At 42.9% G+C, this 15,839-nt stretch overlaps 1 protein-coding gene across 3 annotated transcripts in view; it reads right to left on the bottom strand.

Moving 5' to 3' along the window:
- CCDC30 (coiled-coil domain containing 30) overlaps positions 1 to 15,839 on the bottom strand; it is a 170,036-nt gene that overhangs the window by 4,697 nt on the left and 149,500 nt on the right. For all 3 annotated transcript variants that reach the window (XM_060020491.1, XM_060020474.1, XM_060020480.1), the window contains 3 exons: positions 8,945 to 9,086; positions 5,077 to 5,213; positions 3,941 to 4,055 (listed from right to left, as the gene is read on the bottom strand). In XM_060020491.1, coding sequence (XP_059876474.1) covers positions 3,941 to 4,055; positions 5,077 to 5,213; positions 8,945 to 9,086 — 394 coding nt within the window. The remainder of the gene's footprint in view (positions 1 to 3,940; positions 4,056 to 5,076; positions 5,214 to 8,944; positions 9,087 to 15,839) is intronic.

Below are 15,839 nucleotides of genomic sequence, written 5' to 3'. Positions count from 1 at the left end.
AGGCAGCAACATGGTCTATTACAAAGGCTATGTCCCTGGTTACTCCAATGCCCCTGCAAGGGAAACAGTTGACTTGGAGTATTATGAGACAGTGGCTAAGAGCAGGGACCAGAGAGTGCTGTTTTCAGTCCTTGTTTTTCTATTTATTAGCTGTGTGACCTTGGGCAACGATGTCACTTCACCTCTCCAGGTCTCAGATTCTTCAACTGTGAAAATGGGAATGACAGGCTTTTCACATAAGATTATTTTGTGGATTACAGGAGATAATATACATAAAATGCTTAGAACAGTCCCAGGCACATAGTAAGCACCCAACGAATGTCAAGCTGTCACCACTGTAGCCCCAAGAAAGGAAGCGACCTAGGATATGTCTGATCTCAGGGATCTATATACTGATCTATTTGCATATGTGGTAATCACTGAGAATCAACAGATCTTGGAAACGTAAGCAGTAGCTATGTGGCCTTTGACATATCATTCAACTTCTCTGGGTTTTATCCCCCTCCTGTGTAAAATGAGAGGATTGGATTGGAGGATCCTTAAGATTCTAAGTTTATAAACAGTTTTGGAGTTTATTCCAATAGGTGTCAAGATGTTACAACTTGGTACCTTTGTCACACGTGGGATATTGAGCTTGATATACTGTAGTTCTGACCCATGTGACATTTCTTATCTTGATTTGATGACAATATTGTGGATCTCAAAACTATTGGTCCTAAGAAATACTCCTTTAAGGCCTGTAACTCAGCACCGACAATACTATAGTATTTATTCATGTATGTGTCTGTCCTTTTCTACTAGACTGAAGGTCTCTGAAAACAGGAACTATCTTCCATATTCCTAGGACATATCACAGTTCTTGGAATTAATAAATTTTTGTTGAGGGCTTCCCCAGTGGCGCAGTGGTTAAGAATCTGCCTGCCAATGCAGGGGACACGGGTTCGAGCAATGGTCCAGGAAGATCCCACATGCCGCAGAACAACAAAGCCCATGGGCCACAACTACTGAGCCTGTGCTCTAGAGCCCGCGAACTACAACTACTGAGCCTGTGTGCCATAACTACTGAAGCCTGCGCACCTAGAGCCCGTGCTCCGCAACAAGAGAAGGCACCACAATGAGAAGCCCGCTCGCTGCAACTAGAGAAAGCCCACGCGCAGCAACGAAGACCCAACACACCAAAAATAAATGAATAAAAATAATAAAGTTCCCTTTAATAAATAAATAAATGTTTGTTGAATGAATGATTAAGTAAAAGAGTGAATGACTAGACAATTAAGAACAGTTGTAGCTCAAGCAAAGCCATAAACTGTTGGAACTTAGGTCACATCATCTGGCAGTTCTACTTTTTTAACATTTTTATTGGAGTATAATTGCTTTACAATGGTGTGTTAGTTTCTGCTGTATAACAAAGTGAATCAGCTATACATACACATATATCCCCATATCTCCTCCCTCTTGCGTCTCCCTCCCACCCTCCCTATCCCACCCCTCTAGGTGATGACAAAGCACGGAGCTGATCTCCCTGTGCTATGCAGCTGCTTCCCACTAGCTATCTATTTTACATTTGGTAGTGTATATATGTCCATGCCAGTCTCTCATTTTGTCCCACTTACCCTTCCCCCTCCCCATGTCCTCAAGTCCATTCTCTACATCTGCGTCTTTATTCCTGTCCTGACCCTAGGTTCTTCAGAACCTTTTTTTTTTTTTAGATTTCATCATATATGTTAGCATATGGTATTTGTTTTTCTCTTTCTGACTTACTTCACTCTGTATGACAGACTCTAGGTCCATCCACCTCACTATAACTCAATTTCGTTTCTTTTTATGGCTGATTAATATTCCATTGCATATATGTGCCACATCTTTATCCATTCATCTGTTGATAGACACTTAGGTTGTTTCCCTGTCCTGGCTATTGTAAATAGAGCTGCAATGAACATTGTGCTACATGACTCTTTTTGAATTATGGTTTTCTCAGGGTATATGCCCAGTAGTGGGATTGCTGGGTCATATGGTAGTTCTATTTTTAGTGTTTTAAGGAACCTCCATACTGTTCTCCATAGTGGCTGTATCAATTTACATTCCCACCAACAGTGCAAGAGGGTTCCCTTTTCTCCACACCCTCTCCAGCATTTATTGTTCGTAGACTTTTTATGATGGCCATTCTGACTGGTGTGAGGTGATACCTCATTGTAGTTTTGATTTTCATTTCTCTAATGATTAATGATGTTGAGCATCCTTTCATGTGTTTGTTGGCAATCTATGTATCTTTGGAGAAATGTCTACTTAGGTCTTCTGCCCATTTTTGGATTGGGTTGTTTGTTTTTTTGATGTTGAGCTGCATGAGCTGCTTGGAAATTTTGTAGATTAATCCTTTGTCAGTTGCTTCATTTGCAAATATTTTCTCCCATTCTGAAGGTTGTCTTTCTGTCTTGTTTATGGTTTCCTTTGCTGTGCAAAAGCTTTTAAGTTTCATTAGGTTCCATTTGTTTATTTTTATTTCCATTTCTCTAGGAGGTGGGTCAAAAAGGATCTTGCTATGATTTATGTCATAGAGTGTTCTGCCTATGTTTTTCTCTAAGAGTTTTATAGTGTCTGGCCTTACATTTAGGTCTTTAATCCATGTTGCGTTTATTTATTTATTTATTTATTCATTTATTTATTTTGCCGTACGCAGGCCTCTCACTGTTGTGGCCTCTCCCGTTGCGGAGCACAGGCTCTGGACGCGCAGGCTCAACAGCCATGGCTCACGGGCCCAGCCGCTCTGCAGCATGTGGGATCTTCCCGGACCGGGGCACACACCCGTGTCCCCTGCATCGGCAGGCGGACTCTCAACCACTGCGCCACCAGGGAAGCCCGAGTTTATTTTTGTGTATGGTGTTAGGGAGTGTTCTAATTTCATTCTTTTACATAAAGCCGTCCAGTTTTCCCAGCACCACTTATTGAAGAGGCTGTCTTTTCTCCATTGTATATTCTTGCCTCCTTTATCAAAAATAAGGTGACCATGTGTTTGTGGGTTTATCTCTGGGCTTTCTATCCTGTTCCATTGATCTATATTTCTGTTTTTGTGGCAGTTCTACTTTTGATAAAATCTGCAAAACAACTCAAAAACTTGGAAACTATCACCTTTCTGAGACCAAACATGATGCAGGTCTTAACGCTCATAGCAATAGTACCCAATGAGCAGGATCTACTGTGAAATATCCTAGGAAGAAACGCCTAGCAGGTGATACAAGCCAGGGAAGAAAGCAAGCAGCCTCCATCCTGGAGTCAAAATGCAACTCTGCTTACTGAAGTCCCTCTGGCTGACTGCTCACCAGCCAGACTCTGGACCTCATGGCAACAGAGACTTATTTGCTGCAGCTCTCTGGACTTGGCTACTTGTCAGCATGGTTTTTTGTAACATAATTGCTTTTCTCTGACTCAGATGTTCTCCTTAGGCTTGACTCCTTGCCAGACCAGACTAGCTTCACTTTACCTTTCTGAGCCTCAGATGGGCTCATCTCTCAGATGGGGCAAGAATAATACATGCTAAACAGGATAGCTGAGAAGGAGGCATCTGTGTGAGGACATTTAACATCCGTTCATTCTCAAATATTTATGGAGTATCTGTCCGTAGATACAATGGCATATGAGATGCAACCCTTGCCCTCCAGGATGTCGCTGCTGAGATGATGAGATAGAGACGTGAAGAGGTGATGACAATACAGTCTGTTAAGGAAGAAGCTAGGAGGCACACACAGTTTGCTTTGGGATCACACAGGAGGAGCACGTTGAACAAAAGCTGACCCAATGAAGAGCAAAGTTGGTCAAGAGCAGTCTCCAGGCCTGCTGCCCCCGCGTGCAGCCAGCGAGCCTCTTTGCTGCAGTCCACCATGAGGCCAAGTGCAGGCTACAGCGACACGCAGAAGATGAAGGAAGGTGAGAAGAGCAACCTTACCTCCCCTCTGCGGATCTGGATGCTCCTTATGATTCGCTCTAAGAGACCAACCTGCTGCGTGAGCCGGAGACTGTTTTCTTGTAGCTGCTTATTTTCTTTATCCAGGAAAAGTACTCTAAGGATGGCATAAATCAGAGGCATAACTAAACATGTCTGTATCCTTCCTAAAAACTCTCTCCAGTTTCCCACTAGCTCTGAGTCTCAGCCCACTGCCAGATTTTAGAACCAACTTTGCCAGAATAATTCCCACCATATTCCAAGACCAAGTGAAAAATGAATAAGCCTCTGGCTTGTACACCGTCATTAAATACATACTGAGAACAGAGACACACTACATGCAAGAATATGAAAGGCACAATTCCAGCCCTTGAGAAACTTAAGAAAGGATATGATCCCACTTAGGGGAGGGACTCTGCATCCCTTCAAACACTGTTCATCTGGTCGCATCTGGTTCATACACAGCCATACATACATTGTGTATGAACACTGTTCATACACAGCCTACATCTGGTTCTGATCTCAGTCATCCCATGCTTTTGTTTCAGTAGTAGTAGTAGGAGTAGAAGTAAAAATAGTAGCAGCAGCAGCAGCAACCACTTACCAAGTACTTCCTATCCACACAGTAAGCACTGAAAACTTTTCATCTATTAGCTCCTTTAATCCTCACAACAACCCCATAAAAGAGATACTGTTATGAAGCCTATTTTGCAGATGAGGAAGCTGAGGCTCAGAGTGGGGAAAGTAACTCGTGTAAGAAGATAAAACCAGAAACTCATTGAGCTGGGATGTCAGCCTGCTTCTCTCTTGGTCCACACCTTGATTCCACAGGTGCCAAATGATAAACGTGAGTGTCAACACACACAAAGGGAAGGGCCCGAATGAGCAGAGCTGGGTCCTCAGGAGGCAATGTTGCCATGAAAGAGCCTATCTGAATGCCCAGCCCGCCTTCTCCATGATATTTTTCTCTTTAATTTCACAACCCTGCCACTTGTATGAACTGCTAAAAACAGCAGAATGGCAGAGAAACGGTTATCAGATAGGCTGCAAACTCAGAGGACTACCTCTGGAAAGATCTCTTTGTGGAGGGAGAAACCTCCTCTTTGTGGAGCTCACAGGTGACTCAGGCAGGCACCCACCTGCTCTGGACCGAAGATATTATCCATTTATTGCCGTGGATCAATTCCTCTTGCTCTGTGAGCTGCTCCAGAAGTTTCCTCTTTTCTAGGAGCAGGGTATCATTTTGGGTGGTGATCTGGTCCTGGAATGCCTTCTCCTAGGGATAATAAAGCCCCCTAATTACCCCGGAAGGAAAAAGAATCACACATTTAAGAGCATCAGCCTGTTTCTAAACTCTGACAGCAAATTGCCTTGTGAACTTCTTCTGTCCCGTCTTCTAGTCTGTCTTTATCTGTTTGCTGAATTGTCAGCTAGATGGTTCTTCTATTTATCTTGGTTATTTTATGTCATGTATTTTGGTTGGACATTTACTCATTCTTTTGGGTTAACATTTAAAAATATCTGAACGCTCAACTCCCAGTAAGGTCCCAATGCTCTCATCTGTATTCTAATTCCATAGGTTATCGAGTCACTAACAAATACAACTGAATTCTCTGAATCTCCATATTGAGAAAGATTTCCATGTAACACATTTCCATCTGCTTTGTAGTTATAGTCTTTTTAAGGCAAAGGGAGGAAGACGGGAATCTAGCCACCTCACCTGACAACCAATGTCAGGGTCTCAGTTGGCTTGGCAAGTTCAGCATGTAAACCAGGTACTGAGAATATTCTTGCAGTGATGATGCTGAAATGATTTCTAGCTTGACAGCATGTTTCATTATCTACCAACGTTTTCCCTGGAAGCAATAGCTAGCGAAGTTATAGCTAAAATGATAAAGGATTATATTTTGTGAAAAAACACTAACATTCTTATATTGAGTCAGCAGATATTAGTAAATATCACTGTTGGTGAGGAGTTTAGAAGCTCACAAGTGTAGAACTGCCCTTCTCACTTCACCAAGAGCCTGTCAATGGTGACAGGCAAGCGCCTTCACCTATTTGTGTTTGTTTTCACCTGCCAGGTGTGGGAGCGAGTGGGGACGGGAGGAGAAACACCACCTCTGGTAGATGGGTGAATCACAGGGTTAAGAGCGGCAACTTTCTTTCTTTTAATAAGGTACTAATATAGATCATTCAGAAAAGACTGTCCATATATGTGGTATCTAAAAAAACCCAAGCAACAAAGAAAACCAGACTCATAGATATAGAGAACGGATTGGTGGCTGCCAGAGGTGGAGAGGGGTGGGTGAGATGGGTGAAAGCAGTCAAAAGGTACAAACTTCCGGTTATTAATAAGCCATAAAGATATAATGTACAGCATGATGACTATAGTTAGTAATACTGTATTGCATATGAGAAAGTTGCGAAGACAGTAGATCTTAAAAGTTCTCATCACAAGAAAAAAATTTGTAACTATGTGTGGTGATGGATGTTAACTAGACTTATTGTGGTGAACATTTAGCAATACATATAAATATCAAATCATTATGTTATATACCTGAAACTAATAAAATATTATGTCAATTATAATTCAAAATGAAAGAAAGAAAGAAAGGCTGTCCATCTATTATTAAGGAATTGTAAGGAAGGAGATTACAGTATGTTTTGAAACAAACTCTTCCAGATCTTAAAGTCCTTCATCCAGGACCCTTCAATGTCTAACAATAGTCTTTCCTGCTATTATTTAAATATATTTATGAGAAGGATTGAGAATATAAGCAGCTACCCCACAAATAATGCTCTCTGCAGTTATAACTGGATTAGAAAGGAAATTGAGTGGGGCAGGCTACTGACACCCTGTCCGTTGGAAATACTGTATGCTTTGGAACCAAAAAATCAGGACATCTGCTCTAATAATAGGATAAAGTATTTGGGGAAACCTGGTTTGGGTGGTCACACAGTCAGAGGACTCAGCTGGCTCACTGTATAAAGAGAAGGCTGAAGGAATGAAGCCCCCCAAAGTGGCATTATTTTCTGGAGATTAGGTGCTTAGAAAGTGAGCCCAGCTTTTGTATGCTCGGGGCTCCGGTTCACGGGCCCTAAAATAAGTAAAATCAGGAGCTCCAGGTCTGTACCACTGTGGTACATCTACTGATTCACACGCTTCTAAGAGATTTTACACTAAGAAGAAAATAACATTTATGAAAATTTATATGTGCCAGGTCCCACGTTAGGCATTTTGTATTTTAATTATTTCCCCATTTTACAGAGGCAGAAAATGATGCACAGGGACTCGGGCAAGGTCACAGAACTATCAAGCGGCAGGGCTAGACTTTGCATCCAAGTCTGTCCAAGGCCAACACCAACCACTCTTTCCTCGCCTCTGCTTACTTGCAGTCTCCAGTTAATTTCATGGAGGCCTGTGGTTTTTTGGGCAGATGTGTTCGTTTCCTAGGACAGCTGTAACAAATTACTACAAACTGGGCAGCTTAAAACAGCAAGAATTTATTTTCTCACAGTTCTGGAGGCCAGTAAGGTGTGGACAGGGGTAGTTCTGGGGGTGCTGAGGGAGAATCTGTTCCATGTCTCTCTCCTAGCTGGTAGTTGCAAGCAATCGTTGGTGTTTCTTGGCTTGTGGCTTCATCACTCCGATCTCTGCCTCTATCATCACATGGCCTTCTTCCCCTGTGTCTGTCTTTGTGTGTGTCTTTTCCTCCTCTTATAACGATACTAGTCATATCGGATTTAGGGTTCACGCTAATCCAGTATGACCTCGTTTTAACTGTTTATGCCTGAAAACACCTTACATCCAAATGAGGTCACATTCTGAGGTTCTGGGTAGACATGGATTTTGGGGGTACACTGGAACACAGTACAGTCAGGAAACATGCCTGCTGAAAGCAGGAGGCTGGTTTTGCCATGTAAGCCTGGAAGTGGAAGGCAGGCATCACAAGGAAGAACGGGTAATACAGAATAGGTTGATGATATTTCTGGGGGGCCCATGAACCAGGGTTGCTACTTTCTTCTGTTATACTTTCTATATTGTCTTCCTAGTTGTGGATCTGAGTCTTTAAAAGTTGGATGAATTAGTGCCAAAATAGGAGGGTACTGCAAAATCTAACATATTTTCCTTTTTTACTGCAGTTTGGAGTATCAAGAGGATTTTTTAAAACTGAAAACACAACAATGGTGACCCATCTGTTATAATCCTCAAATGTTTTCTGTGTGTAATCGAAGGATTCTTACCCTGGAGTCCTATAATAGCCCATGGAATAACTGAATTTACATCAACTGTTTTGGTATCCTTGGCACATAGTGGTGGTATGATGAAAATTTGTTGGGTGAAGAAATGAGTAATTTAAGACTGAGGACAATGTTTTCAAAATTCTGAAATGGGCTGGGGATCTCCAGAAGGGAAACATTCCTGGCCAAATCAGTTGCTCTCCATTTTGAATGGATGTAGTTTAATGCTCTCAAGGCCATTTGTCATTTGATCCCATTCATCTGTCCCATTTCCTTCTTACCCACACACTAGAAAGTCACACAGGGGCGACAAGACAAACAAAGAAACCAGGGATATTTAGAAAACAGCCTGAAGGCTCTAGTCAAGGACTGATGAAAGAATAGGGGTCACCTGTTTTCACTGCCATTTAAAACTGACAGAAATGTGAGGCAAAATGAAGGCTGCATAAAGTAGGAATGAGTTACGGAGGGTGGTCTGGAAGTCTCTGCTGCAGGGTGATTAAGAAGATACTTTCATTTGAAGGCAAGACACTAGTCCTAAGCAGCAGTGCAGAATATTTTCAGTGTCTAATTTGATCTAGCATCGCTATGAGTCTTACACACCTTGGTGCAGGGCTTAAACAATTACTCAAATTGAAAAAGGGTGCAAAGAAAAGAAATGGAAACCTGGGCTATGAAGAGGCCACAAATACATAAAAAACGAGTGGGCTTCCTCCAGATGACCAACACCAGCATCACCAGTGAGCTCTCACCTTTTCCCCTCACCTTTTCCATTTGTTGCTGCAGGGCTCCAATCTCATTTTCAAGTTGTTTGATTCTCTCGTCTCGGAGTTCTACTTCATGAACTAAACGATCCTTGACTCTGCGAAGCTTGGCTTTGTGGTGGTGATGTTTCTCATTATAGTTTCTACAAAAGCAAATTTAAATATAGGTGCACCTGAACACAGTGAAAACTACTTTGCCTCCTCAGTATGCACCTTTCTTGGGTTTCCTCTTCTTGCTTTGTCAGGGCCTCTGGCACCACAGATGGAGACTTGTCCTGCCTCACATCTGCAGGACTTCTTGCCTCCCGGGTGGGGAGAATGGACCAAGTACAACGTCCTAAATAACACAAGATTCCTTCATCTCCAACTCAGGAAACTCCTCGACTTCTGATCCCTGACATCTATCAATTCGGAATCCTGCTCCACTGATTCAGTCATTGATTTAAAATTTTCTACTTCTTGGCTACACCCTCGGACAGTGATATAACCCACTACTTCTATGTTGTCTCTTTTCCAGATAAGTGGGTTTGCTCTCAGTCCTTGCCTTGAGTCTAGACTTTTAAATGCCAATTCTATATGTCTCTGCTCAAGACTCTTACTGAGTCTGACATAAATTTGACTTACCACTAATAAACACATGAAAAGATGTTCAACGTCATTAGCTATAAAGAAAATGCAAATCAAAATTACAATGAGATGCCACTTCACACCTAGTAGAATGGCTAAAATAAAAAAGAAAGATAATAACAAGTGCTGAGAAGGATGTGGAGAAACCGGAACACTCATACACTGCTGGTAGGAATGGCAAAGGGAAAAAGCCTGGCAGTTTCTCAAATGGTTAAAAGTAGAGCCATATGATCTGGCAATTCCATTCCTAGGTATATACCCAAGAGGAATGAAAACATATGTCCACACAAAAACTTGTACATGAATGTCCATAGTAGCACTATTCACAACAGCCAAAAGGTTAAAACAACCCAAGTTTCCATCAACTGATGAATCAATAAACAAAATATGGAGTATCTGTACAATGGAACATTATTCCGCTACAGAAAGGAATGAAGTACTGATACATGCTACAACATGAATGAACTTTGAAAGCACTATGCTAAGTGAATGAAGCCAGTCACAAAGGACCACATATTTTACAATTCCATTCAGATGAAATGTCCAGAAGAGACAAATATAGAGTGAAAGAAAGTACGTTAGTGATTGCCTGGGGCTGGGGAGTATAGCTAAAGAGTTTCTTTTTGGGGTAATGAAATCGATTGTGGCGACGGATGTACAACTAAAAGCCTCTGATTTGTACATTTTCCATGGGTGAATTGTATGGTATGTGAATTATATCTCAATAAACCTGCTATTAAAAAAAAGACAACAAAAATCTGAGTTACCATTTCAAGCTACTACTACAGCTAATCCTGAGTAAATAAGAAAATAGATTAAAGCCTGCATACCACCACTAGGCAAACTGCTCTGAAGATGACTGTGCTTTCCAAATGAGAATATTGTTACTCAGAAAGTGCTTCTTCAAATGAAAAATTAAGAACTTTCACTTTGAACCTAAGGCAGGAAATAGATGGGCTCCAGGGTAGCCATTTACAACTGGCCTCCTGTTCACATTTCCTGGGGAGAGAAAAAGTTGGGCTTCCGGCCGGACACTTACAAGTAACTAGCCTTGTGTTTGCATTTCCTGAGACAGGAGATAGGTGGGCTCCAGGTTAGGCATTTACAGCCAGCCTCCTTTTGCTCTGTGAAATGGAAGTAACAGCAGAGACAGGGTAAACAGCCAGGCTTTGTCTCCTGTGGATGCCTTAAGATAACAGTCACGGCAGGGACAGAGAGGGGCTAAACCCGTTTGAGGAAAAGAACAAGAGGTCATACATTTCCCATCCTTGGGGCAAGGGAGACACTACATGTGTGCAGAAAGCCTCCTTGGGGATCAAAAAGGAGGGGGCACCACCCGATAATATGTGATGCTAAGGCGGCCCATATGCCTCTGGGCTGGAATCCATCTTGGAAAAAAGTTGCGCACGCATGTTGGGGAGGGTGCTAGGGCAGGTCAGGTGTGGAAAAAGAAGCCAGGTAATTGGCCAAAGGTAAACAAAGACCCGGAAGAACTGCCCTATGTAAATAATTTAACCGCTTCTTTACTGCACTCCTCCTCATTAGGTGGGATGCCGACAACCTTTCTCTCCGGGTGTGCATCTCTGCCTTGCTTCTATCTTAACTAAACAAACTGTTTCTCTGTGTGCTCTCCCAACTTGTTGTTGTGGTATGTCTCTAATAATAAACTTCGTACCCATTTTTACAGTTTTTGCCTCCGTGAGAAATGCATTTTTCACTGGGGGCAAGAGCCAGGGGGTCTGGTGGCTTGGATTCCTGGTTTTCATACAGGCTACCCAGGTTCAATTCCTGGGCAGGGAATTAAGATCTAGCTTCGCGCCACCGCTCACTGCTGCCTCTCCGAGATTAAACCTATGAGGTCTAATAACACAAAATCACTCTGAACCAGGATTTCTGTACTACTGACGTTCTGGGCCAGAGAATTCTTTATTGTAGAGAGCTGACCTGTACTTTGAAGAATGCTTAGTGGCATCCTTGGCCTCCACTCACAAGATGCTAGTAGCACCTTCTACAGTGTGACAACCTGAAAAGTCTCCAGACATTGCCAAGTATCTCCTTGCCCTGGAAGGCAAACTATCCCCTACTGAAAACCATTGCTCTAGCTAATGTCCCTAAACGAGGTTTGCTCTAAGCCAATAGCAATGGTTCTCAAACTGTGTTCTGACCAGCAACACCATCATCACCTGGCAACTTGTTAGAGATGCAAAGTCTCAGGCTCTATCCCAGAATTACAGAATAAGAAAGTCTGGAGGAGGATCTGTGTTTTACTAGGTCCTCCAGGGGGTTCTGATGCAGGCTAAAGTTTGGAAGAAACCCTTGGGGGACATCCTCACTACTTCTGTTTCATTGTAAACAGACTACTTGTGGCAGGCTGTAAGGGCAGAATGGCCTTTCTTCATTCCTGCTAACAGAACTCAAGTTCACTTAGGTGTCCGTAAGGATTCCTTGATCTCAAGGAAGGTGGGTGTGCCCCACGTGTGTGCAGGGTGGGTTGGGGTGGGGATTGGGTGTGTGAGACAGGTAAGTCCTGCTGGAAAAGCAGGAATTTGAACAAAGGTCTCTCTCTGCTCTGGCTGCCCTCCTGCCGAGGCTGTTACCTGCAGCTACAGTCGCTGCCTTGTAACCATGAGGTGTGAAGCCTAAGGACAAAGCCATCAGCCCGCCAAGCATGGCAGAGGAGGAGGAGGGAAAGAGCCTGTCCTTAAGGATGCTACTGAGCAGCTGAATCAATCTCCATAATCATCTTCCTCCAGATTTCTTGTTATATAAGAAAAAAAAGTTTGTTTAAATGTATTAGTCAGGTTTTTTTTGTTACCTGTGGTCAATTACATCCTGTTTCTTAAAATCAGAAAAACTAAACAAACAAAACAGTATTCTAATGCTCTCTCTAGCCTCTGATTTCCCTGAATGCCTAGAGATTTGAATAATGCCTTTTTAACTGAAAGGAAAAGTGTTTAAGGAATGAAGCATCTGCTCTCTGTCAGTGTAGGCATGGGAGGGCACAGTCATTCAGGCCTATGATGCTGGGCAGTTTGCCTATGTCAACTGTCTGGGGCTCTGACACTCAAATTGGAGGAAGTCCTAACTAAGTGAAGGGAACTAACGTGTGCTCCAGGTTTATCACAAGACACCTCGCGTGCTTTTAAAGCAAACTTGTGAAGGTGATGTCCTCACTCTGTGGCCCAGGAGATGGATGCTGTGCAGTAAACTCAGTGGGTCTGGGTTTCCAGTCTTTGACTGGTTCCTGGGAGACAACCTCTAAGCCCTTGGAATATCCTGCCTGATAATAATGTCTCTGTGTACCGGTGGCTTTGGGCCACACCAGATATTTTATGCTAACAAAATGATTCATGGTGAATGCATTTTTGTTCACCTTGGGCCTGGGCCATGCTGGATCAGTTTGACTATTCAGAGTTTGGAGAACTGGAGACTAAGTAGTTAAGGTCAATCCCAGGAGCTCTCTGTCCTCCTGACTAATCCCCAATTAAGTCCCTGGATGTCAAGGCTCAGGTGAGTTTCTCTGGCTGGGAATGCTTCATATATATTGCCACACGACGTCGCTGGGAGAATTAAGCACTGCCCATACTACTCCACTGGGAGAGGACAATGGGCAGCTTGCTTGCATCTTATCTCTCCTGAACTCTCGCTGCATGCTTTTTTAATCTGTATCCTTTCACTGTAATGAACCATAACCATGAGTGTAAAACCTTTCCTAAGATCTGTAAGTCCTAATGAACCTCCAGACCTGAGGGTGGTCTTGAAGACTCCTGACACAGAGGGAAGTTACTTTTACAGAGGAGAATCTGATTCCAGAGCCTGTGATCTCCCACTATGCCCCAGTGCTATAATACCAGCAAAGCCAGGCAAACCAGATATTGTCAATTTCTCTTGCTGAGATATTTTGTTTTACATAAAAACTAGGAACCAGATGGGAGGGGAAGAGCAAAGCAGACTTAGTTAGATACTAATTCTAGTCAAACTATGATGGAATAGCTACTCCAAGAGAGTCTTATGTTCTTGTAAGTTATATCTTACCTCTAAATGTGTTTTTGCAAGACTCTTCCATTTTCCAAAGTAGTGCCCCTCTCTCTCCTACTTGCTGATTGCAAATAAAAGAATCATTTTGTAGGGACTTCCCTGGTGGCGCAGTGGTTGAGAGTCTGCCTATCAATGCAGTGGACACGGGTTTGATCCCTGGTCCAGGAAGATCCCACATGCCACGGAGCAACTAAGCCCGTGGGCCACAACTACTGAGCCTGCGCTCTAGAGCCCACAAGCCACAACTACTGAAACCTGCGTGCCTAGAGCCTGTGCTCTGCAACAAGAGAAGCCAACACAATGAGAAGCCCGCACACCGCAACAGAGAGTAGCTCCCGCTTGCCGCAACTAGAGAAAAAGCCCACGCGCAGCAACCAAGACCCAATGCAGCCAAAAAAGTAAAATTAAAATTAAAAAAAAAGAATCGTTTTCTATATTGTTCCCTTAGAAGATTAATTTAGCTGTTAGCCAGATGCCAAGCAGAGAAGTTTGAATTCTGGTAGGCCAGAGACATGCATACCGGGCCTTGTCACCAGATTGTCAGTGCGTGTGGCAGTGACTGACTGTGGGGATTGTCCCCAATCCACTTTCTCCTTCTTCTGTCATTATAGAGCCCCGGATTTAGCTTGGCACTTGGTCGCTCAAATAGGAACTGCATTTTCTGGCTTTCCTTGCAGTTAGATGAGGCTATGGGAATAAGTTCTGGCCAACAGCCGAGTGGAAGTAGTGTGCCTTCCAGGAGAATGGAATGCTCTTGCTGTCCCCTCTTTCTCCCTTCTTGTTGGAAGAAATGTGGATATGGTAGTGAACCACCTGAACTATGTGGCTAAGTGCTAAAGATGTTGGAGCAATAACAAGGCAGGAGTCTAGACTCCGGAAACATGGAGCTACCACATCCATCCTGCACTTTTAGGTAAGAGAGAAAACCCTCCCTTTTTAAAGACATTCTTATTCAGTGTCTCTGCTGCAGCAACTCAACCTACATTCTAATTAATGGAGTTGCTCTAGATACCTGGGTTCATAAAGCTGCCTTAGACCTGTTCAGTTCTGTGGCCCGTGCAGCACCCACGACATAATATGAGGTACCTATTTTTGAAGATTGTGACTTATGTTCTTTACAGGGAGATATTTCTACCTCATAAATGTTCTCATTTTCCCTTATACTAGGAAGAGCTTGGCAAAAGATATCACCGGATTTTAGCATCCTCTGGTCCATAGCCTCAGAGGTTTAACACTATCTAACAGTACACCTGTTGTTCTCTGAGTTTCCCAGCTGTTCACAGTTCCTCTGATTTTTTTTTTTTTTTTTGCGGTACGCGGGCCTCTCACTGTTGTGGCCTCTCCCGTTGCGGAGCACAGGCTCCGGACGCGCAGGCTCAGCGGCCATGGCTCACGGGCCCTGCTGCTCCGCGGCATGTGGGATCTTCCCGGACCAGGGCGCGAACCCGTGTCCCTCGCCTCGGCAGGTGGACTCTCAACCACTGCGCCACCAGGGAAGCCCAGTTCCTCTGATTTTTGACATCATTTGAAACACAACATGTATTTCTGGAATTGCTTTTACCCTTTCTGCCTTGGGATATTAAAACCCACGTCTGCAGCTTCCATGCCAGACAGCTTCTGTCTCTCTTATCCTGCCATTTGGACTATAAAAATATTAATTAATTTTTTAAAGATTATAGACAATTTGGGGAAAAAACCCAACTCCCGTATGATCAGTATTATAATATTCTTGTATTTCCTTCCAGTCTTTTTATAAGCATCTTTTTTTAAAACACTGTCTACATTAAAATTATCTTATTCTCTTTTCATTTATTGTATCACAGCATTTTCCCATGTTGTTATCTAGTCTTCATGGCCACCATCTTTTACAGCTGTATTATGTTCCATCAAGTGAATGTATTATACTTGACCTAACTGGCTCCTATTGCTTGATATTCAGGCTTCTTTCAGTAGTGCTACATGGTGTGAAAAGAACGTAGATGCAGTACAGCTGGGGAGAGCTTAGAGCCTTCCCTTCCATAGCAGGCTGGTTATTTGACACACCTATTAGTTTAGCCAGAAGTTCTGTTGGCCAACTTGCCCGAAGAACATGCGGATTTTCTAAGTTTATGTTTGGCTTTGTTAATTTGTACAATAAGACAGCACAATACTCATGTTCTAAAATTTAAGGACAACTTTTGCTTATGTTTATATAAAACCAGATGGTCTTTCATTTATTTTCATTTCAAAAA

The sequence above is a fragment of the Delphinus delphis genome, chromosome 1, assembly GCF_949987515.2.
Source record: "Delphinus delphis chromosome 1, mDelDel1.2, whole genome shotgun sequence".
Lineage (NCBI taxonomy): Eukaryota > Metazoa > Chordata > Mammalia > Artiodactyla > Delphinidae > Delphinus > Delphinus delphis.
This window is presented reverse-complemented; position numbering and strand designations above follow the sequence as displayed.